Source organism: Mytilus edulis, chromosome 10, assembly GCF_963676685.1.
Source record: "Mytilus edulis chromosome 10, xbMytEdul2.2, whole genome shotgun sequence".
NCBI lineage: Eukaryota > Metazoa > Mollusca > Bivalvia > Mytilida > Mytilidae > Mytilus > Mytilus edulis.
Genome location: NC_092353.1, coordinates 62,644,064 through 62,669,311, shown reverse-complemented (window position 1 = coordinate 62,669,311; position 25,248 = coordinate 62,644,064). Strand labels below are relative to the sequence as shown.

At 33.0% G+C, this 25,248-nt stretch overlaps 1 protein-coding gene across 1 annotated transcript; it reads left to right on the top strand.

The window, feature by feature from the left end:
• Window positions 1–86: 86 nt before the first annotated feature.
• Window positions 87–21,600, top strand: LOC139492899 (organic anion transporter 3-like). The gene is made up of 8 exons (XM_071281050.1): window positions 87–400; window positions 3,569–3,993; window positions 4,275–4,508; window positions 11,795–11,926; window positions 13,294–13,376; window positions 18,114–18,231; window positions 19,675–19,747; window positions 21,262–21,600. The coding sequence occupies exons 1-8, from the start codon at window positions 98–100 to the stop codon at window positions 21,460–21,462; spliced, it is 1,569 nt and encodes a 522-aa protein (XP_071137151.1). The 5' UTR covers window positions 87–97; the 3' UTR covers window positions 21,463–21,600.
• Window positions 21,601–25,248: the final 3,648 nt, after the last annotated feature.

Sequence of the window (25,248 nt, the reverse complement as noted above, 5' to 3'; positions counted from 1 at the left end):
TAAGATAAATTTTAATGTATAACTAACTTTTAAGATACATTTTAATGTATAACTAACTTTTAATGCATTTCTTTATTTGCAGTAGATCAGATTTCAGATGACAGATTTAAATGAATATTTAGAAGAGACTATAGATGATATTGGAGGATTTGGACTTTTTCAATGGATACTTATGATACTTATTTTCGGAAGTAAAATAACGGATAACTGGAGCACTTTGATGATGACCTTTGGAGGTGCCGTTCCGAATTGGAGATGTGACTTGACTACATTAGACGGTCTTGAAATTAACGAGAATAATATATCGGACTTAGCATTTTGTGAGCTAACTACAAGTAATAGTTCTGTCAAGTGCAACTCCAGGCTATTTGAACCTGAAATGTCTACTGTTGTCTCTGAGGTATGTTTAATAAGAGATTAAAGATTTCAGTTCAATATTTAACCTTGCGACTTCTTGTTAAAATATTTTATGTCATGGTACAATTAACGTAAAAGAGGGACGAAAGATACCAGCGGGACAGTCAAACGCATAAATCGAAAATAAATTGACAGCGCCATGACTAAAAATGAAAAGAACAAACAGACAAACAATACAACACATGACACAACATAGAAACTAAAGAATAAACAACACGAACCACCAAAAACATGGGATGATCTCAGGTGCTCTGGAAGGGTAAGCAGATCCTGCTCCACATGTGACACCCGTCGTGTTGCTTATGAGATAACAAATCCGGTAAATAGTCTAATTTGGTATGTCATATTTATGAAAGGGAAGGGGATTGTAGGTACGACGTAAGTAACATATCAGATGTCATTTCTAAAACGGTTATTTAGTGATGGCGTCCGTAAAATTTACGAAGAGATGATTTCAACTTTATCATTTGGTACTCTTGATTTAATAGCTTCCTTGCGAGCAACAACCCTCTATAAAGAAAATCATGATAGGAAAAGCAAGCACGGGAATATCGTATCAATTGGGAGATATATACACCGTATGCAGGTGCTGCTGGAATGTTGCTACTTAGAAATGGAAAGTTCACAATTTGAAAGCTGAAATCATCTCTTGTGTCGTAAAGTTTGTTTTCAATCGACTCTCATTGTCAATTTCTAGATGCAAGTCAAGATATGAGGCCGACTTAACTGTATCTGTTGTATCCTTTATCTCTACTTCAATGTGATAGATGCGTTCGACATGGTCACCAAATTTTGAATTATTCTTTGAAAGAACATCATCTATATATCGGAAAGTAGAGTTAAATTGTGTGCCATAGATATTGCTAACTTCTTATCTTTCTTTCTAAGAAGTTCCTGTATGAATTCAGCCTCATAATAATAAAGAAACAAGTCGGCAAGTAGATGGGCACAATTCGTTCCCATTGGAATGCCGATAGTCTGTTGAAAAACACGTCCTCCGAACGTACGTTATAAGTATTCTTAATTCTAATTTGTATCAACAACCTCACTGCCTTAATCTATTCAGAAAGAGTGTCTACGTCTTCCTACTCACTCTTAGCCCATTGCCTGGCATAATCCTCGACTGAATCCATCAACATTTTATTTAAAGTTATATTTCCAGTTGATGGATTTCGAGTCACGATATTTTGGCCCTTTCGATAACACATTTCGTAGGGAAGTGTTATAAACAATGTTGAGGTCACCGGTAATAAAGTATGGTCAGCTGGATTATATGTGAATTTGGAACTAGCACAAGTGCAATCAGAAGGTTTAGACTTGAAGTCGTCATTACTGAGATCCTGCAAAACGTGCTTGTAATTGAAAATTTTAGTTGCAATGGTGTCAGACACAAGTTGTTTCCTTTTTCCTTTTTCCTTTTTCGATATTCAAATTTTTCAAAAAAAGTCCAAACTGAATATTTTTTTCCCCTCAAAATTTTTTTTCACAAATTTTTTTTTCCTCAAATTTTTTTTCCCTTAAAATTTTATTTTTTCAAATTTTTTCACAAAATTTTTTTTGTCAAAATTGTTTTTTTCCTCAAAATTTTTTTCCCCAAAAATGTTTTCCTCAATTTTTTTTTCCTTATTCGTTTTCTATTTCCTTTTTCGATTTTCATTTCCTTATTCGTTTTCTATTTCCTTTTTCGATTTTCATTTCCTTATTCGTTTTCTATTTCCTTTTTCGATTTTCATTTCCTTATTCGGTTTCTATTTCCTTTTTTGATTTTCATTTCCTTATTCGGTTTCTTTTTTCTTATTCGGTTTCTTTTTCCTTATTTAATTTTCATTTCCTTATTTGGTTTCTATTTCCTTTTTCAATTTTCATTTCCTTATTCGTTTTCTATTTCTTTTTTCAATTTTCATTTCCTTATTCGGTTTCTTTTTCCTTATTCGATTTTCATTTCCTTATTCGTTTTCTTTTTCCTTTTTCGATTTTCATTTCCTTATTCATTTTCTATTTCCTTTTTCGATTTTCATTTCCTTATTCGGTTTCTTTTTCCTTTTTTGATTTTCATTTCCTTATTTGGTTTCTTTTTCCTTATTCGGTTTCTATTTCCTTATTCGATTTTCATTTCCTTATTCGGTTTCTATTTCCTTTTTCGATTATCATTTCCTTATTCGTTTTCTAATTCCTTTTTCGATTTTCATTTCCTTATTCGGTTTCTATTTCCTTTTTCAATTTTCATTTCCTTATTCAATTTCTTTTTCCTTATTCGGTTTCTATTTCTTATTCGATTTTCATTTCCTTATTTGGTTTCTTTTTCCTTATTCAATTTTGGGTTTGGTATAGGTATCAGAAATGATTGGTACAGACTGGTCTTTTAAATAAGGATGTATTTTCGATTGAACTAATTTATGATGAAGAATATTGCCTAAGTTGATGCCATGGCTGTATATATGTAGTATTGGTATTTTCACTAGTACGATGATCTGAATGAGTCATGTTTGAGATATTTGTCATGACTGGTGATGAGGGGACAACTGCCATGTAAAAATGTTGCCTAATGCAGTGTAAGGCATTTATTCCTTAATATTTTTGATATGATTTGCATATTTCGAAATACTTTAATAGACGAGAATTCTTCCGGTAGTCTTTTTTTATGGTTTTTTTTTTGGATAAACGATGTAAAACAGGGACGAAAGATACCAAAGGGACAGTCAAACTCATAAATCTAAAACCAACTGACAACGCCATGGCTAAAAATGAAAAAGACAAACAAACAACAGCACACACGACACAACATAGAAAACTAAAGAATAAACAACACGAACCCCTCGTAAAGTAACGGTTACTACCTTTATATTTTCCCATGCCAGGTACATCCAAAGAACAAAACACAATAAAAAGGGATAGACGTAATAAACAAACTTTTGGTCAGTAATTTTAACAAATAAACGGAATAAACATCTTTTGAAAGATATTTATTGGAATATGTTCATGCATATTTCGTACAATGTATTATATTCCTCGTCCAATCAATGTTAAAATAAGAATAACATGAACAAAAGAAAAATAAATAATAAAGGAAAACAATCATCTTCAATAAAACGTATGTGTTTTAACATAGTTTTATTTTATATGAATATCAATTGTAAATTATTCATTTTAGTGGGACCTGGTATGTGAAAGAAGTTGGATTCCATCCACCATTACATCATTACAAATGGGAGGTGTAATAGCTGGTGGGTTTGTTTCTGGACAAATGGCAGATACTATAGGGCGTAAATTAACATACGCTTCAGCATTGTCGGCATTGTTAGTATTCAACACCGCGGCTGCCTTCTCAACATCCTGGCAAATGTTCGCAGCACTCAGATTTTTTATCGGCATTGGATGTGGGTTTGTCTCTTCGGTAAATTTTACATTTATTTTGGAGTTCACAACACGAGAATCCAGATCAATGCTAAGATTTCTACCGTGTAGAGAAGTGTTTGGAATATTGTATGCATGTCTTTGCTGGTGGCTCCATGATTGGCGGTCCATCCAGATAGGTACTGCAACGTTAGTTGTTCCATTTTTGCTGTTAATTATTTGGTGAGTAAACAAAACTGTGTCAGTGCTAAATGCTGGTCTTGAAAATATTGTAATGATTTATAAAAAGTATGGAGAAAAAGGAACGAGTATGTAATTCAATTTGTCTATGATGCTGAGATATTTATAGCAACTAACAATACATTACTGAGTACTAATTTCTGGCTTTTTATCTCTCATTTTGGGCGCCGTGATTGGGAAATAAAATATTTGTTTGTTTGCTTGTTTGTTTGCTTGTTTGTTTGTTTGTTTGTTTTTATTAATGTTAAAACAATATTTTAAAGGTTTGTACCTGAAAACTTCAGATGGTTGGTTACTCATTGGAAAATTCAGAAAGCATATGAAGTCATTAAAAGAATAGCGAAAGTGAATGATAAAAAATCACCAGAATATGAAAAATTTCACGCGGAAGTAATACAAGTAGAAGATTTAGTGTCTGAAGAAAAGAAATACAGTATTCTAGATATCTTAGATAATCCTAGACTTTTAAAGTTTACACTTTTACTGATGGTCGCTTGGTAAGACTTAAATAAAGTAATTAATGATGTATAAAGATGTTAATGTTATAATGTAGAAATACTGCATCATAGACATTTGCGGAAACTATGTCTATACCTAGAATTACACTTAGACTTACGATTACAGTTGACGAAAAACAAGGGGTCGTCTCAAAATATAAAAAATAAACCTAATTAACATTTATAGTAAAATCAAATGATTTTTTTTATATCTCGTAAATTATTTTCGAAGGCACACCCATGCAGGTTTTTTTTAAAATTCTCCGATAGAGTGTTCAAGCCCTACTCAGAAGAATATAATATGTCTTTTTAATTTCCTATACTCCCTCTGCATATTCAAAGTTTGTCTTATGTAAGTTATCAATACTGGATATATTTTCGGATATATTTTGTCGGACTGCAAACAAAGGAGTAGGTTCAGTAAGACCCCTTTTTGGCCTCAAAATATAGCAGTTTTAGAAAATTGTGAAAACGTAATCGTTTAGATATTTATTGCAAAGTAGAATGCCTCTGCTACATAAATATGGGCTGTTTTTGACAACAAAATGCACATATATCGGATACTAGCATCATTAAGTCATGCTAAATTACTGAAATCTTCACAATTGTAGCATTTTAGTTAAATTTTAGACGGTTTCCGTCTGAAATGAAAGTGGCCGCATTCGTGATCATTCATAATATTGAAATGTAAGTTGTATTTGATGATAATACATAATATATATAAAGGTTGAGGATGAACACGGATGCGGCCACTTTCATTTTTGACAAAAACCATCTGAAAAGTGACGATTTTTGGCATATTTGATAGATTTTTCATATTTAACCTTGAATCGGGGCGTTTTAAATGACTTTAAATGAGTTAAAATCTTCCGCATTAACGAATTGAATCAATTGAAATAGACACTTAAGTGTTTAGATAATGTCTAAAATCTTTCGTTTGATGAACTTGAAAATTGAGGCCGAAATCGCCCCTTACCGGACCTACTCCTTTGGCTCAGTCGGCAAAGGTAATTCTTTTCCTTTATTTGCCATCAATATGTGTTGCTGGTGCCTAAGAAATCTGCATTCAACATAACTTCGCGTTAGCATATCAATTCATTATATATTCCGAATAAATATTCGTGTGCATTCAAATATCTGTAAAAGCAAAGTGCACTTTAATCTAAAAGGATGTAATGAAAGTTTAATTGATAACATATAACAACTATGTTTCTTAAGAAATATAAAAAAAAATGTCATCGTTTAACAAAATCGTTTGATTGCATTTAATCTAAAATTAGGTTCACATACATCCGTGTACTTTAAAAAAGACTGCTTTTAGAAAATTTAAACAAAGTCTATACATTAAAATTCTTGATTTGATTTAAAATGAAATGCATATGCAACTAATTAAGTTACTTTTGTTATTTTAAACAAGGAAACGATGCAAAAGGGCATTTGAAATAAGTCGGGCTCCAACATGTCAAAAAGTGACGAATCAAAAGTCAACAAAAACTTCTCAAGGAAACATAGAGTTAATTTCTCTATGACGATTAAAAATCAATGTATTTTGACGAATCAGGGTATATTTATTCCTACTATAACGTCTTGACACACCACAGTATAAATTTGAATCACATTTACTTTAACAACAGTCGGAAGTTACTTAAGACGATATCTATCTAATTTAAATTTTCTTGCAACCATTGAGAGGTATTTTATGGCATGCTGTTCTCGTCAAAACTATGTTTAAAACATTTTTCGAAAATTTTACACACTGAATATTAAAAAAAACACACTGAGATTAAAAAACCTAAAACACACACTGAGAATTAGAAATTACACACTGAGATTTCATAAAGACGCACTGAGATTACGAAAAAATGAAAAAAACACACTGAGAATTGAAAATTACACATGAGATTTCAAAAAGACGCACTGAGATGAAATAAACTGAAAACACACACACTGAGAATTTGAAATTACACACTGAGAATTCAAAATTACACACTGAGATTTGTGCGCACTTTTTATGCGCACATATCTAATTAACATACGCAATCTTAATCTATTACAAGCTTAAAACAACTAGGGGACATAACTCATTAGTCCTTCAATCTGGTGCCAAATGTTTTATAAAATACATTAGCGATACAACTTTAAAGACTAATGGAACAAAAAAAATACCCACTTACTCTCATTACAAAATATAATTAGAGTCATGTATCACATGTCTTTGATATAACCAAATGGTGAAAATTTTATTAAAATTATAAGAAATCATTAGAACAATCTACAAAAAGACAAATAATGCAATGACATGTTCACCCAAGTGTCTATTATAACATATAAACGTAACAACAAAAATATAAAAGATTACCTTGCGAAATCAGGGTAACAGTTGAAGACTTTTGAAAAAGGACCTATGCTTAAACAGTTTTAAGCAAACAATCCCGATACACCGTTAGCAATAATATTAATCTGAATTATATTGAAAAATAACTTATTAATATGAGTAAGTAAAAAACGATGTTAAGTCTTGAAATTTATCATAAACGTTGGTTGAAGGAACCGCATTTCATTATATAGACAAGAGTTCTAGAGACCAAGATATCAATCTGTTGAATTGTTCATCTCAGGAATATTCATTAGTAATTTGCATATTAATCTCAATGTGTATTTTTGAAATCTCAGTGTTTAAAAATGAACAATTCTCAGTGTGTGTTTTTCAATTTATTTAATCTCAGTGTGTCTTTTTAAAATCTCAGTGTGTAATTTTAATTTCTCAGTGTGTGTTTTTCATTTTTTTTAATCTCAGTGTTTAATTTTAAAATCTCAGTATGTAATATCGATTTCTCAGTGTGTTATATAATTATTTTAGGTTTTTTAATCTCATGGTCCGAGAACACAATTATTTCGTAGTGCATTTCTTTTAGAACATAAATGAAAATGAAAAAAATCGCACCCGCGCTTTCTCAATGAAATTTTTACAGTGTGTTGTACTACTTTTGGGACAAATTATATCAAAATTATAGAAAACTTCATCGGCTCTTACTCAAAATATGGACAATTTTATGTTTAGGGCGTCTTGAAATCTTTTGACAGCTTCCGAAGTGCTCATTTTTAACCTTTTTCAGCTGGACCAAATCACTACTTTCCTTTAAAATTCTGGACCCAAATTTTTTTACAGTGTAATTTCAACCCCCTACTTGCAATTTGAGCCATTAAACATGGAGAAATAAATTTGGAAGGGGTATAAAAATAAATGACAAGTAACAAACTGTCAACACTAGGGACTATATTCGTGAACAAGGGACGACAATTGTGGTCTCGGACCTCATTATGTATTTTTTTTTTTTCGAAAAAAGGGTTTAAACATAGTTTTGACGAGAACGGCTTGCCATAGTATTCGTTGATTAATTATTTTGATTGATCTCGTAAGGCCGTCATAAAACATTTTTCAGTAAAAGAACTAATTGACATGCGACAAACTGACAAGTTGTTATATGAAGCTAAAAATCTAAATAAAAACAAACAAAAATAATATTTACCGTAAAAACTACAAAAGAGCCCTTTCAAACTGTTCCGATGTGTGTTTCAAACTGGTCCGAGATGTCTATCAAAGAAGACATAGTTGTCTTTGCCTTTGGCCCAAGTTGTCTCAGTCTGATTTGTCTTTAATTTGACCCATGTTGTCTCAGTCTGATTTGTCTTTGATTTGACCCAAGTGGTCTCAGTCTGATTTGTCTTTGAATTGACCCAAGTTATTTCAGTCTTATTTGTCTTTGATTTGACCCAAGTGGTCTCAGTCGGATTTGTCTTTGCCTTTGGTCCAAGTTGTCTCAGTCTGATTTGTCTTTGATTTGACCCAAGTGGTCTCAGTCTGATTTGTCTTTGATTTGCCCCAAGTGGTCTCAGTCTGATTTGTCTTTGCCTTTGGTCCAAGTGGTCTCAGTCTGATTTGTCTTTGATTTGACCAAAGTGGTCTCAGTCTGATTTGTCTTTGATTTGACCCAAGTGGTCTCAGTCGGATTTGTCTTTGCCTTTGGTCCAAGTTGTCTCAGTCTGATTTGTCTTTGATTTGACCCAAGTGGTCTCAGTCTGATTTGTCTTTGATTTGACCAAAGTGGTCTCAGTCTGATTTGTCTTTGATTTGACCAAAGTGGTCTCAGTCTGATTTGTCTTTGATTTGACCCAAGTGGTCTCAGTCTGATTTGTCTTTAATTTGTCCCAAATTGTCTCAGTCTTATTTGTCTTTGATTTGACCCAAGTTATCTCAGTCTGATTTGTCTTTGATTTGACCCAAGTGGTCTCAGTCGGATTTGTCTTTGCCTTTGGTCCAAGTTGTCTCAGTCTGATTTGTCTTTGATTTGACCCAAGTGGTCTCAGTCTGATTTGTCTTTGATTTGACCAAAGTGGTCTCAGTCTGATTTGTCTTTGATTTGACCCAAGTGGTCTCAGTCTGATTTGTCTTTGATTTGACCCAAGTGGTCTCAGTCTGATTTGTCTTTGATTTGACCCAAGTGGTCTCAGTCTGATTTGTCTTTGATTTGACCCAAGTTATCTCAGTCTGATTTGTCTTTGATTTGACCCATGTGGTCTCAGTCTGATTTGTCTTTGATTTGACCCAAGTGGTCTCAGTCGGATTTGTCTTTGCCTTTGGTCCAAGTTGTCTCAGTCTGATTTGTCTTTGATTTGACCCAAGTGGTCTCAGTCTGATTTGTCTTTGATTTGACCCAAGTGGTCTCAGTCTGATTTGTCTTTGATTTGACCCAAGTGGTCTCAGTCTGATTTGTCTTTGCCTTCGACCCAAGTGGTCTCAGTCTGATTTGTCTTTGATTTGATCCAAGTTGTTTCAGTCTGATTTGTCTTTGATTTGCCCCAAGTTGTCTCAGTCTGATTTGTCTTTGATTTACCCCAAGTGGTCTCAGTCTGATTTGTCTTTGATTTGTCCCAAGTGGTCTCAGTCTGATTTGTCTTTGAATTGACCCAAGTTGTCTCAGTCTGATTTGTCTTTGATTTGACCCAAGTTGTCTCAGTCTGATTTGTCTTTGATTTGACCCAAGTTGTCTCAGTCTGATTTGTCTTTGATTCGACCCAAGTGGTCTAAGTCTGATTTGTCTTTGCCTTTGGTCCAAGTGGTCTCAGTCTGATTTGTCTTTGATTTGACCCAAGTGGTCTCAGTCTGATTTGTCTTTGCCTTCGACCCAAGTGGTCTCAGTCTGATTTGTCTTTGATTTGATCCAAGTTGTTTCAGTCTGATTTGTCTTTGATTTGCCCCAAGTTGTCTCAGTCTGATTTGTCTTTGATTTACCCCAAGTGGTCTCAGTCTGATTTGTCTTTGATTTGTCCCAAGTGGTCTCAGTCTGATTTGTCTTTGATTTGACTCAAATTGTCTCAGTCTTATTTGTCTTTGATTTGACCCAAGTTGTCTCAGTCTGATTTGTCTTTGATTTGACCCAAGTGGTCTCAGTCTGATTTGTCTTTGATTTGTCCCAAGTGGTCTCAGTCTGATTTGTCTTTGATTTGACTCAAATTGTCTCAGTCTTATTTGTCTTTGATTTGACCCAAGTTGTCTCAGTCTGATTTGTCTTTGATTTGACCAAAGTGGTCTCAGTCTGATTTGTCTTTGATTTGACCCAAGTTGTCTCAGTCTGATTTGTCTTTGATTTGACCCAAGTGGTCTCAGTCTGATTTGTCTTTGCCTTTGGTCCAAGTTATCTCAGTCTGATTTGTCTTTGATTTGACCCAAGTGGTCTCAGTCTGATTTGTCTTTGATTTGCCCCAAGTTGTCTCAGTCTGATTTGTCTTTAATTTGTCCCAAGTGGTCTCAGTCTGATTTGTCTTTAATTTGTCCCAAATTGTCTCAGTCTTATTTGTCTTTGATTTGACCCAAGTTGTCTCAGTCTGCTTTAAACCGAGTTGTCCTTATTCCACCTCAAGCTGTCAAGATTCCATTTTTGTACCGATATATCTTTCCAAATCCTTTTGTTTAAACTATAGAAAAACATCATAGGAGTTAATTAGTCTTTGTTTTGAACTGACGGTTTATATTTACACTTAGAAACGACCCAAGATTAAAATGCTACCTGAAAGTGTAATTGTAATCCTAATCGTATGTTTAAGACAGTTTTCGCAAATGTCTATTAAGTTAGTTCAAACAACACTTTATATTCTTATGATTTGAAAATGCTAACTCTAAATATGTTGATTTAGATCGTTTATACATATAAGAAGATAAGGGTATGAGTGCCAATGAGACAACTCTCCATCCAAGTCATATATGTCAAAGTGTGGCCTTTAACACGGAGCCTTGGCTCACATCGAACAGCAAGCTATAAAGATGACTAGCATAAAAACCTTTAAACAGGAAAACCAACGGTCTATTCTATATAAAAAACTAGAAACGAATTTTTTTTACGATCCACATCAAGAAACGACCACAACTGAACAACAGGTCCCTGACTTAGGACAGGTTCAAACAAATGCAACGAGTTTAAACATTTATCAGGTGCAAACCTTCACCGTAAACTGAAATTATATAGTAACATCACAACCTACAAAGACTCGCTATAAAATGGCTTACATCAATAAAAAAAAAAAAGGTATTAACAAAAAACAAGTAAACATAGTACACTGCACTATAACAAATGTTATATGACACAATGCAAAGACAAAATCGATAGAAAGGAAGTGTGATGTAAAACAAAATTAGAAAGAAAACCTTCATTTGAACAAAATTTCGTAAAATTATATACACAGGTAAATAGTTGTAAGGAGTTACTGTACATGGTGTACGAAATTATTGTTTACAAAATAAAGGAATGTGTTGTTTATTGTACGAGAACAGATGCGGATATTTATCTTAAAGTTCATACCAAATACTTGTCAAAGGTGGTATATAATAAAGATAGTGACACTACATCAAATAACGAAAAAGAAGTAAACAATAATCAACGAAAATGCTTTACAAATTACAGGTCAAATTACCACGAAAGTACGATATAAGCGTACTCGCAGTTACTCGTGGTTACTGAAAGCTAGTTAAATGACAAAAACAAAATAAAAATCATACATCAGACACTAAAATTTACTAAACACATCCAACGGGTTGTGTTTTAACGCCATGGATTTTTAGTAATAATATTTGTATTTCTTTATCTACATGTATACGATCGACTTACACTTTTGAAGATCACACGTTAACATTACTAAACTCATTTCGGAGGAATGATCTCCAAGAATATTTATTTTTCTAAAATCTACACTATCAATGTCTAATATAGTACATTAAATTTACATTGAAGGTTCAGTTGTGGTTACGGAGCATACGGAATATTTTTTGGAGTAGGACAACTTGCAGGAAATATTTACATAAATCTAATTCTTCTGAATGTTGTTGGATTTGTTCAAGTAACTGGATGGTATTTTGCTAACTGGTAGGTATAACGTCACAGAGCATTTTCAGAATGATAAGTTAAGATATTTAGTTATGTTTTTGATATACATATATTATCGAGTACATGTTTTACCTGTTTGTTTCAGACTTATTGTAATTTGAATGTAAGTTTTAGTATGTTATAAATGAAAAATGAGAATTGAAGTCAAATCGGTGAACATGAATTTGACAGCTAATGCCCCTGTTACACATTTATAAATATTGTGTATCTCCGTGATTATTTAATTGTGGAATCAAATATAACCAACTTAAAGTCATAAGAAACCTCAAATTAAAAAAAAATATGCACATGTTTTTTTATAACTAAATGGATAGTTTTCATTATACAACTTATGTACATATACTTTTTTCTGAGGAAAATTCTTTAATTTGTCCACATTTAGAAGAAGTTTACTTATTTTTAATTGCTTGCTTCCAGGAAGCAATTCGCCGACATATTTTCCGTATGCATAGTGACCCGAGCGTAACCTCCTCGTAAAAATCCGGTGGTCGCAATACGCATGGATCTGTCATTGAAATAAACAAATATCTGATTATACATGTTAAACACGTGCTCAATACTCATGCTTTTTGTGATTTGTTTACTATAAGGTGACAATCGGTAAAATTCGGCTTTAAAACACGGCATTTAATGAGCAGCCATATTTGGTAAATCATAACAAACAGAGAGAAAAAAAAATTGACGATTATATGATATATTTGCGAAAATAATGATAAAATCGTGCACAGAGGACTAAGTTAATGATATATACAGGCATTAGTTCAAGAATTGGATAAACATTATTTTTCACCACTCACTCGTTTCATATGACTTTAACTGGATGAACAAGACTTTTCAAGACACCTGCCGAACTAAAAAGTGGTTATTGTAAAAGATGCGACACAAGCTCTATAGAGCCTCTTGTTATATTCTTTGTGATGATGCAGACTCTCCCCAACAACAGAAAAGAAAAGAACAAAGTAAATAAAATCATGATCAAACAATTGAAAGTGCTATATTTATGAAGTAAATTTAGGAATATGTTTATAAAACTAAAGTTTATCAATTTTATATGAAAACGACACCGAATGGCCACCTCCTGGTTTCCAATATGAAAACGATGCTAAAAACTGTTAGAAATAAGACAATAACCGAACCAAACAGCAGAAAACAGCACAATGCCACCATTATCAGCCCTATCTTATGAGTACATAATTGGAAAACTAAAAGTTTGAAATTACTTATGGTCACCTACGTTTGTGACATTCGGGTTTAGCGACTTACGGTCAACCAGGTTTGTGGACATTGGGGCTTAGCTGAGCCCCTTAATCAGTAAATGTTATAACCCTTATCATTAATATCCACAGCATTGGAAGAAAATGGACAACCTCGATGTTCTTTGTTATTGGTGGATGTTCGGGGGTCATTGTTGGCATATTACGAACATTAGGTAACATAACACCGTTTAAATTGTATATAGCCGAATAAGAAATGACATGTATTGTGTGTAGTTATCTTAGTGTGAATTAATGAATTTTATTGAGACTTTTTTCGACATCTGAAATTTCATAAATGATGATTTAGGTCGAATCAGACAGATTGCATATTGAGTCGAAAATGCATTAGAGTGATTCAAATGAAAATGCAAATGAAATGCAACAGTTATAAGCGTATGTGTTGAAAAAAAAATGCATAGCTGAGAGGGTGACAGAGCAGATTGTTACCCCGAGAAAACATTGTCAACCGCGTTATTTAATATATTATACTGAATGTTGTCTTTAACAGATTAATTTTATTTTAAAAGTATTTTCTATAACGTCGCGAACATAACAACGTTACGGGTATAAAGCCTCGGTCACACCTTACCGGATAGTTCGAACGGACGCCTAGTGGATAATTTTCCTTCAATCCGTCCATGTTCGTTAGACGTCCATTCTTATCCGTTAGACATATGGTGTATGTTTTATCCATCGACGTCCGTTATGTCCGGTTGAAAATTTTGAGCATGTTCAAAACTTTCAACGGACGTCCAACAGATAAAATGTCCGTTGAACGTCCAGTTAGGCGTCCGTTTTGTACGTTACTCGTCCGTTTCGTTTCCGTTTTGTATCCGTTACGTGTCCGTTATACATCCGTTGGAGGTCTGGAAGATAAATTCACCAACGGACTCCTACCGGACGTTTAAAGGATAAAACGGATGTTGAACGAATGAGAAACGGACTTCTACTGGACGTATAACGCATAAAACGGATGATGAACGGATTTAACGGATAAATGCCAATTGAAAATTTCGCGTCAAAAATGCCAATTATTGGTATGTCAGATTTCTAAAGGTTCACGAATTCTTATTATTCAATCGATCTTAGAGTAAAGGCATGTCTTCATAATCAATCAGCTCTTATTCAGGCCAGACAATGCCCTTTGGCGGCATTTTGAAGTACAAACCAAAACCAGTTGCCCAGAAACATTTTGAATATCTATGCAATTTACTTGTATTATTATTGTCTCCTTTAATTTCTTTAATTTTTCCGTATATCTAGTTCATCTGTTTTCTCCGGTAAGCTTCCGTTAGGTGTCCGTTTTATGCGGTACTCGTCCGTTGGGTGAACGTTCGACATCCGTTCTGTCCGGTACGTTTCCGTTTCTCGAACGTTTCATGTCCGGTGTGTGTCCGTTATGCATTCGTTACACGTCCGTTTTATTCGGTCAGTACATCAACGGACTCCAAACGGATAACAATTTTGTCAATGGACAACTTTTATTTTCATCCGTTAGGCGTCCGCTCGTGCTATCCGGTAAGGTGTGACCGAGGCTGTAGAAAACAACAAAAATGAGACAAGGTGTTTTATTTTGTTTTTATTTTGACAGTCAAATACTAAAATCTGCGCCAATACGCAGAACTTCAGCATTGTATTTAATTTCTTGATGTAAATTCAATTCTTTGTCCTTTAAATTATTGATTTTGATTGGTCCGGACCAGAGGGTTACCCGCTCAGCCATGTGATAGAGTAAATTAACACCTTCGTGTAAGCCAATCAAAATATGGCATTTTAGCATGAAGTGTAATAATAGAAGATAACTTTCTACTAGACAAGTCTAAAACACATATTTGAGGATGTATTTATTTCGAATCCAATAATACCTTTCCATAGATTCACCTGATAGTTACCTGTCCATTTAAACTTTTGGCAGTTCATTTGTCCCTTTGAACAAATACAACAGATATTGTTCTCTGTTTAGTTATTCACTGGAACCTTTAAATTTCTTCTAAGAGAAATCTATCACTCATTGATTAATCTACCTGAGTAAAAATTACCGGTGTAAAAATTGTCTGTTCAATTGATGGAAATAACATGTTTACTATTTATAAACCAGGTGCTCCGCAGGGCGCGGATGTAAAAGACCACACAGGGGGAACCCTGGACAGTTAATACAAGTGTTTACACAGCATTCAAGCTTGATACAGGTCTGAATTTGGATTGTGATCAAATTTTTGACATAATATGGATTTCTGACACACAACAAATGTCAAGATCTTACAAATATATTGCACAATATTGTGCAATTAAAGATTTCTTCTTCAAACTTTTTGAAATTTGAGAAATTTTGGGGAAAAATTGAAAACTACTACCACCCCTTTTTTGTATTTAGTTTAAATCCTGACATTTTTTTATACATAATTTACAAGTAGTGTAATGGAGGCAGTCAGGATCCTACTTCGTCAAAATTATCTCCCCATTACGCCAGTTCATTTTCACAATCGTAAAAATGGAAGCCATTGTAGCGATGACGCGCTACCAATTTTGCTCTTGGAAACCGATAAATTTATCCACATTGCACCAATACGATCCTTATATGTCAGTTATATTTTAAAAGACAAATGTATCAACTAGCTAATGAGCATTAGTTAATGATATTGTCTGCATTGATTCAACTTAAAACTATTGTCTGATCGGTTGTTAGGTGGAATTTTCGAAAAATCATAAACATTTAAAAAAAATCTAATTAAATATTTCGTGGAAGGGCAGACTAGATTTTTTTAGTGGTTGAAGACTATAAACCCTAGTTATCACACACAAAAAATTAGAATTTTTCGAAGATATGCATTTTCATCATCCAACTTGTAAGACTGTCGTCAAGTACTTTCAGTAAAAAAATAGCTATTCGAACACACCTTCCCTGTTTTTGTGACTCATTAGATAGGTATTTCACTTGACCCATATATTTCATCTTTTAGTACTGTTATTTTTTTGTGTTATAAAGTCAACCTGTAGCTTTAATATATAAAAATGATAGAATCTGAAGCGAGACGATGTATGAAATATTCTTACTTTGAACGATATCAAGACAAAATACTCAACTCAAACACGCCCTAACATAAAAAGGTGCACTCGATTTTCTCTTTTCGATACAATTGTTACCTATTTTTTGGAATTTTTTCTTCAGTCACATAATGGAAGGGCAGACACGAAAATTACTGAACTAATAGATTGATATCTTTTCCGTCCGTGGTAATTTTTTCAAAAAAATCGGAGGTTATGCATTTTTGTCATCCAACTTGAAAGATACCCATGTCGTCGACTTGATATCTAATTGTTCTGCTTAACTATGTACTAGATAAATTGAAAACTTATGCAAATGGTGTTTTTGAAATAAAACACCTCGTAATTGAGAAGAAAATTGCAGTTTTGTTTGTTTCTATTAACTTTTAAAAATTTGTCACTATAGTAAACAATACAGTAAACATTTATCGCCTTCTCTAATAGAGAGTTTCGATTCTTTTGTTCTATTTCAACCTGGTTTCCGACTGGGAGGTAAATCCGAAAATACCCAAAATTGTATGTTAAATGCTTTTGAATTACCTCCCTTACACGGCTTTTAAATTGTCTTAATTGTCCATTGACCAGAAAAACCTAGTCCCCCTTTTTTACCCCTAATTCCAAAACATTTTGAGCCATAACCCCCAAAAGTCAATCCTAACTATCCCTTAATGGTATGGAAACATGTGGTATAATTTAAGAGAGATTCATACACTTAAACACAAGTTATTGTTTGAAAACTACAATAATGCTGATTTGGGGTCCCCTTTTGGCCCCTATATTCTGAACTAATGGGACCACAACCCCCAAAATCAATTCCAAATATCCCTTCGTGCTATGGAAACTTGTGGTATAATTTCAGAGAAATTCACACACTTAAACACAAGTAAGTGTTTGAAAACTACAAAAAGTCTTATTTTCGGCCCCCTTTTTAGCCCCTAATTCCAAAACCATTGGGACCATAATCCCAAAAATCTATTGACCTCCCCTTAGTGGTATTGAACCTTCTGGTAAAAAATTATAGAGATCCATTCACTAAAACTAAAGTTATTGTCCGGAAACTAAATGCGTCTTTGGACGACGCCGACGACATGATAGCATTATACAACGCAAATTTTGTTTGCGGTCGTGTAAAAACTGCATATGATAAAATTAATAAAATGTTTTTCAATCTGTTCAAAAAAAATACTAATCTAATCATAAAATGTTTGTTTTTAAAAAAAAATTAGTATTGTTCCTGTCAAAAGTTGCATTTTTTAATTTTTGTTTCGTTATAAAATACTTTTAAGAAGGCATAAATATATAAACATCATCATTTTAAAGTTTTTTTGTCATTTTTTTTTAAATATGAATAATGTTGATTTTTTTTTCAAAAATCAACATTTATAAATATTTGTATTAGTGTTTATATTCAACAGATTGAAAATATAATAAGTTCAAACTCATATGCAGTTTTTAATTAATATTAAACATGTTATTTCCATCAATTAAGCAGATATTTTTTTTAATCAGGTAAATTAATCAATGAGTGATAGATTTCTGTTAGAAGAAATTTAAAAGTCTGAGTGAATAAACTGAATAACAGAGAACAATACCTGTTGTATTTGTTCATTGAGATAATTGAACTGCCAAAATTTAAATGGACAGGTAACTATCAGGTGAATATATGGAAAGGTACAATTGGGTTCGCAATAAAACTGTCATGAGTCGCATATAGACAAAACGTGCATCTTGCGTCTTGAGTTTCCAATTGTAAGCCTGATCTATATTTGCTTTTTTGCAACAAATTTGTATATTTATAAATGCGAAATTGTTTTTTAGGTCAAGAGTCTGAATGTGTTGATCCATTATTATTACATTCATTACAGATATAAACGATAAGGAGACATTTGTCACTATTTTTGCACTCATATCTAAATCATGTGTGACTACTGGCTGGATGTCGCTTATGTTGCTGACGGCGGAATTATATCCTACTGTTGTCAGGTAGGGTAATAAAAGTGATTAAGGATATACTATGGTGAAATTAAAAAAAATCTAGAATTCAAAATTGATACTAGAAGTCAGAAAAGCATAAGCTATGGATCAAATGAGCTTAACATATTGATAGTTTATTGGCCTCAATTTCGACAAATTATTTTTTGTTGTTGGAAATGGTGGGAAAATAAATACTTCGTGTATTGTATCAGAGATCCTTGTTTAATTCCTACAAGAAGGTAACACCTCCCGAAACGAAAGCTTATTTTTATAAGTTAGAGTTAGAGGAGGGGATAAGGTCTCTGCGCAATGTTAGGCGGTGTTGTTGTTATGCGGTGTTGTCGTAGAAGTTAGAAACACAAAGTACAGGTTCCAGCCCCGGCGCCGGGGAGGAAGTGCATAGAAAATCAACCTAACGATGTTGGAGTCTATTTGATTCGTAACTTCCTCCCCGGCCGGAGCTGGGACCTGTACTTTTTATTTCAACTTCTACGACTACATCGCCTAGCATTGCGCAGAGACCTTACCCCCTTCTCTAACTCTAGCTTATCAAAATAAGCTAACCTTTCGGGAGGTGTTATATATATATATATATATATAATTTTACAAAAAAAATGACCGAATAATAGTCAACGATAAATCTTACGGGGCGATGGATCATATAATTATGATACAGCACACTACAAAATAATATATATAGCAAGTCTAAAAGGGTACAACATCACCATAAAACAACCAACAAATGAACAAATGTTAGATAATTCGTATAACAGATATCCTTCATCAGTATGATCACGATGTAAAATGAATCATGTCAATCTATTCTAATTATAAAACTATCACAATCTTGAAATTTATACAAAAAAAAAAAAACAAAAAAAAAAAAAAAACAGTTTAAGCGAACAACAGAGACGCTGGTACCATTCTATAATTTCCAAACACGACGAAAGATCTGCAAAGATATGCCAAAATAAAAATAGTAATTTGCGATATGAACTGGCACACCTCTAAAATTCCAAAGAATACGACGGTTAAGATGTTACAACAACTGCGTGGAAAAACTGTCCCAAACATAACGGCCCTAACCGATCTAAGTTGGTATAATATTTCAAATTTGACAACGGTAGATCAAATGCAACAGAGACTGCGTATTTAAGCCTTCAAAATAAATAGCAGTTTAATAATGAATTAGAAAAATAAGTTAAATTTTATTTACTAAGATAAAATAATTGAACGTTAAAAAAAAAAAAAAAAAAACATTTCGAATTCCAAGAATTCCTTTTCAACTACTTCTTACTGAATAAGCTTAGACATACGTGAAGGTGTTTCAAAGGGACGTCTTGCCGATTTTAAAATAAGTCACACAACGAAGATTAGCGAATAAGTTTTATCTTATTCACATACTTATATATCAATAATAAAACTTTAACAAAATATATTACGTTTTTTTAGAAGTATAGGATCTGGTTTACATAATGCAACAGGTGGAATCGGTACAATGGTCGCTCCAATGGTCATTTGTGCTGTAAGTAACATGATATTAAAGAAATTTACCTTAATGATGTTTGCGCCTCTTGTTTCGAAATTTTGCCAGATTTTAATAATCCTCTGGTTCTATCCATATATTGTTATGAAAAAAAATCCGCTGATCATAACTTTTCTTTTCATAATTTTAAAACATATAGTTTAAAAAGCGATTTTTGAAAATTTTGTTACTTTCTTCTTTTTTTTTTTTTAATTTTGAACCAAAAAAAAGCGACCAATGCTAATAGTAGGGGATATCAAGGGAGAATCATTTGATATATGATTTTTGAAATTGTTTAGATAGCACTTACTTTAATGATGAAAGTGTTAATATCAAGTCACCATAACTTAAAAAACACAGAATGAGTTCACGATAAATGGATCAACATAGACAATACTGATCTTAACGAAAACCGACCAGCTTATTCATTTTTCTGTATTGAGTCAAACACGGCGTGAATATTCCGGTAAGTAGCTATAGTTCAATTTACTATGATCATCAAGACCAACACCTAATCGTATATTCAGTTATAGTTCAATGTACTATGATCAACAAGACCAAAACATAATCGTATATTCAGCTATATGTCAATCTACTATGATCAACAAGACCAACATCTAATCGTATATTCAGTTATAGTTCAATGTACTATGATCAACAAGACCAGAACATAATCGTATATTCAGCTATATGTCAATATACTATGATCAACAAGACCAACACATAATCGTATATTCAGTTATAGTTCAATGTACTATGATCAACAAGACCAACACCTAATCGTATATTCAGTTATAGTTCAATGTACTATGATCAACAAGACCAACACATAATCGTATATTCAGTTATAGTTCAATGTACTATGATCAACAAGACCAACACCTAGTCGTATATTCAGTTATAGTTCAATGTACTATGATCAACAAGACCAACACCTAATCGTATATTCAGTTATAGTTCAATGTACTATGATCAACAATACCAACACCTAATCGTATATTCAGTTATAGTTCAATGTACTATGATCAACAAGACCAACACATAATCGTATATTCAGTTATAGTTCAATGTACTATGATCAACAAGACCAACACCTAGTCGTATATTCAGTTATAGTTCAATGTACTATGATCAACAAGACCAACACCTAATCGTATATTCAGTTATAGTTCAATGTACTATGATCAACAAGACCAACACCTAATCGTATATTCAGTTATAGTTCAATGTACTATGATCAACAAGACCAACACCTAATCGTATATTCAGTTATAGTTCAATGTACTATGATCAACAAGACCAACACATAATCGTATATTCAGTTATAGTTCAATGTACTATGATCAACAAGACCAACACCTAATCGTATATTCAGTTATAGTTCAATGTACTATGATCAACAAGACCAACACCTAATCGTATATTCAGTTATAGTATATTTTGCTTGATAAGGAAACATTTTTCCTATGAGATAAATGTCTAATAATAAAGCATGTATTTCCGTTACTTTTCAGAGTCAGAAGATTCCAGGTCTGCTCTATATGGTTTTTGCCGGCCTTATGTTTCTATCAGCATTTTTCGTAATTTTGTTACCAGAAACAAACAATCAAGCTTTAGAAGACACAATTGACGTCGATTCCAAAACCTCTGTATCAAAGAAAATCAAATCTGTATTTAACAAATCAGAAAGGAAAGGCTATGGATCTCTGAATTAGAAAAAAAAAATCATTCTCAAAGATTTTATCATTGTATAATAATACTAGTACTAAGATAAGATAACATAAGATACTAGTACTGTTATTTGTATGGGGGTACATATTTGTTATAAAATGTGCAATTAAGTTTTTTACTTACTTTCTGCCATACAGTATACCGCAATAAATAGAATTACTAAAAATAAAGTTACCAACCCTTTTGACAACGTATACCGCAATAAATAGAATTACTAAAAATAAAGTTACCAACCCTTTTGACAACCAAAGTCTTGGTTCAGGTATTGACCCGAAGGTTTTTTAAAGGTCATAACATTTGTACTTTGAAGTCTTAAAAATAATTGATATTACAAGAATGAAAAAAACATCAGACGTAGAACGACAGATGACATTAGAACGGTTTTAAAAATTAATAAAGACATAACAGAAAGAACCAGGATAACATATTTTTTTTCATAGAAAAGTGATTCATTGCTCAGAAGAACAGAAAACTCAAATGGAAAACTCGATGAACGCATGTGTGTGTAACGGAAAGTTGAAGATGTGAATATACTAATTAAATCAACATCAGTATATTTAAGATAAATAACGGCAACAAACCAAAAAAAAAATCTAGTGAAGACTGAGTATTACATGTATATTGAAAAGACGCACAACTGACGTTGGCGTACTATTTTATAAGCCATTTTGGTATATTTTGCTGTTATTTTTACGTCCTTGCGGTCCTCGAAGGGTAAAACTGGTGTGATTTATTATGAAAGATAGCGTAGCCGTTTGGAATGAGAGGATATAGATGTTGCAACTTGTATTAAGTTAAACATTATTTTATAGCAATGCCACTGGAACCGGCGTGGTATGACTACAAAACCACACGCGAACTGATATTACGAAATGATTATAAATCATGTATACAAGGTCGCATATAAGTTGTTGAAAAAAAAATATCAAGTGATGATCATTCTACATACAAGATTAGCTGAATTACTAATTTTAAAAGTATATGCACTATTATTTCAAATTTACTTATTAATAATGTATAATGCAGTTGAATTACAAGACTTTGTGCTTTCGTGCAAACGTATGATATATTTTTTGTTTTACTTCAAACATATTTTATTTTAAAAAATCCTGTACATGACACACACATATAAATACAATGATACATTAATACTAAGGGATTCGGAAACAAGGTTTCCCTAATATTAAACCGTCTCCCTGTCAAAAAGATAAAGGGAAATAACTGCAAATAAAAAAGTTGATTTTTTTTTGTCTTTCCTGTATATATATATATGTATCAGCGGTGGTGTGTGTTTCTATGACTTTGTCAAGACTGTCTCACCCAATTACGATCCTAACCATGCATGAAAGACGCTTTATCCTGCAATTGAGTGTCTTACTATAGAGATACAGCCCTACAGATATAGCTATGATGTATCTGTATACTGTACAGGGTTGAGTTCAATATCGTAGCAGCTACGTAGCGATCAATATCTATATAACAACTAGTATATAGCTACACGTTCAATAGTCAAAATCTACGTAGCGCTACGTATAGCACCTACGATATTGAACGCAGCCCAGATATCACTATAAAGCTCCGCATACTGCCGCACTAGTCTACGTTTGTGTATTGCTGTTGACGAGTGTTGTATGAACCTGCATGACCTTAGAATGTGTATTGCAGTCCATTGGTGTACTAGTATTGTTTGACCGTGTGCGAATTAACGACCATTGCTTTTATACGTTCTGTTTGTTTTCAAACATTTCTTTAGAGCAATAAGAATTAAACTAATTACAGACAAGCCCTCATTTTCCAGTGGCAGTCCAAATTTCCCCGACCATCATCCCAGATGGCCTCTATTGTGACAAGACCTACCTATTGTATTTATTGTGAACTTGTTCTCGTCCTGAATATGCATGAAATATTTGCCACTGGACGTTAAGCAACCAACAATCAATCAATCATGTTCCTATATAGCGTGGTGTTCGCTGCGAGCCAAGGCTCCGTGTTTAAGGCCCTACTTTGATATATAATGGTTTACTTTAAACAAATTATTACTTTGATGGAAAGTTGTCTCATTCGAACTCATGCACTGTCTTCTTATATCTATAAATCAATCTTTAAAATTTCCCCTTATAAATAACTGCTTTCCTGTCCTCCAACTGAACGATCTAAATTTATAAATATAGAAAAGATATATACACATTTCTAACGTCAAAAGACATTTACATCTTATCTATTTGTGTTTTAAACATTTTTTTTGTACTCATTGATGAAATAAATTTATAACAAGCGATACGGATTGTTATTTTGCACTAAGAAATTTTCGCGTAATTATACGATCGGTTACTAGTCAAAAACGAGAGTCAAGTCTCTGTGGCAACAATACATCGAAATGCCCTCACGGTCATCGCGATGTAAAAGAGCGTCCACGCGGCGAGCTGATTATGTCCATAGAGATATCGATTTACCAAGGGGAAATGTCTTTGATATCCAAAAAGAACTGTTTTCCTTCTCTTTTTTTTCTAATAATAATAAATACATTTTCGATCGATTTTCGTTGTATCTGAAGTTGTCCAATTTATAGTCTGATGCTACTCAGTTGGTATCTTCAAAGTTCGGGACATCAGCATTTGTACATTTTAAATTGTTTGGATTATTTATTTTACCACTTGGCTATTTATTGTAATTTGGAGCTGTATTGGATTGGATTGCTTGAATATAAAAAAGAAGATGTGGTATGATTGCCAATGAGACAACTATCCACAAAAGACCAAAATGACACAGACATTAACAACTATAGGTCACCGTACGGCCTTCAACAATGAACAAAGCCCATACCGCATAGTAAGCTATAAAAGGCCCCGATAAGACTATGTAAAATAATTCAAACGAGAAAACTAACGGCCTTATTTATATAAAAAAAAATGAACGAAAAACAAATACGTAACACATAAACAAACGAACAAATAGCAATTTTACGGTTTTTCGCTATTTGTCCTGCCAAATGTATAATGATGAAGATATACCATCGTGTTTTGAAGGTTTTGAATGAAGCACGGGTTGTTTTAAAATATATTGTCTAACCTCGTTTTATGAAAAAAAAACCCTCATTCTTAATAAGAAAAACCAACATACATTTGATTCAGATTTTTTTAATTCTAATATTCTAAAGGAACTTGGGTTTAAGGGGGGGAGGGGCAGAAATGATTCTCTCTTTTGTTGTTCTGCCTATGAATTTCCTGTAAGGGAAATAGTCGGGCCAATCATTATTGGCTTCATCTATTATTTCAAAAGATCCTGAATTTATAGTTTCTGTGAAGTTTGGTTAAAGTAAGGTCCTCATATGATTATGCACCATTCTTCATTTAAATTGTTCGGCAATTTTATAATTGATATGAAATATGAGAAGGGCACGCACGTGTTACCTGTACCCAAAAGGAGGATTGTGTTTTCACTCGAGATATAGTTTTTCACATTCCATTCATAAATCGCAAAAAGAAAAACCATTACTGACCTACCTTTTAAGTGATCGCACTGTAATAATCCTGACCTTCAGTTTTTCATAGACGTTTTTAAATGGTGGAATCAGCCATTGTTTTTACCGGAAGTGTTTCCGTGGAGTTTAATTTCATAAAATTTGCATAAAGCGCGGGGAACCTTATCACATCAATGAAAGAAACATTTCAGGAAACTGCGTACAGTGACGAATGTCATATGTAAACAAATGATCCTCATAGAAACGAAGATGGCGGAATTACAATGGAAAATATTCTGGAAAATGTGAA

What these genes read in the sequence shown, in the direction of transcription:
- LOC139492899 (XM_071281050.1), top strand. Translation starts at nt 98, where the DNA reads ATGACAGATTTAAATGAATATTTAGAAGAGACTATAGATGATATTGGA. An exon ending in TGGCATATTACGAACATTAG is followed by an intron (nt 13,377 to 18,113) that starts GTAACATAACAC and finishes CATTCATTACAG; the next exon opens with ATATAAACGATAAGGAGACA. An exon ending in CTCCAATGGTCATTTGTGCT is followed by an intron (nt 19,748 to 21,261) that starts GTAAGTAACATG and finishes GTTACTTTTCAG; the next exon opens with AGTCAGAAGATTCCAGGTCT.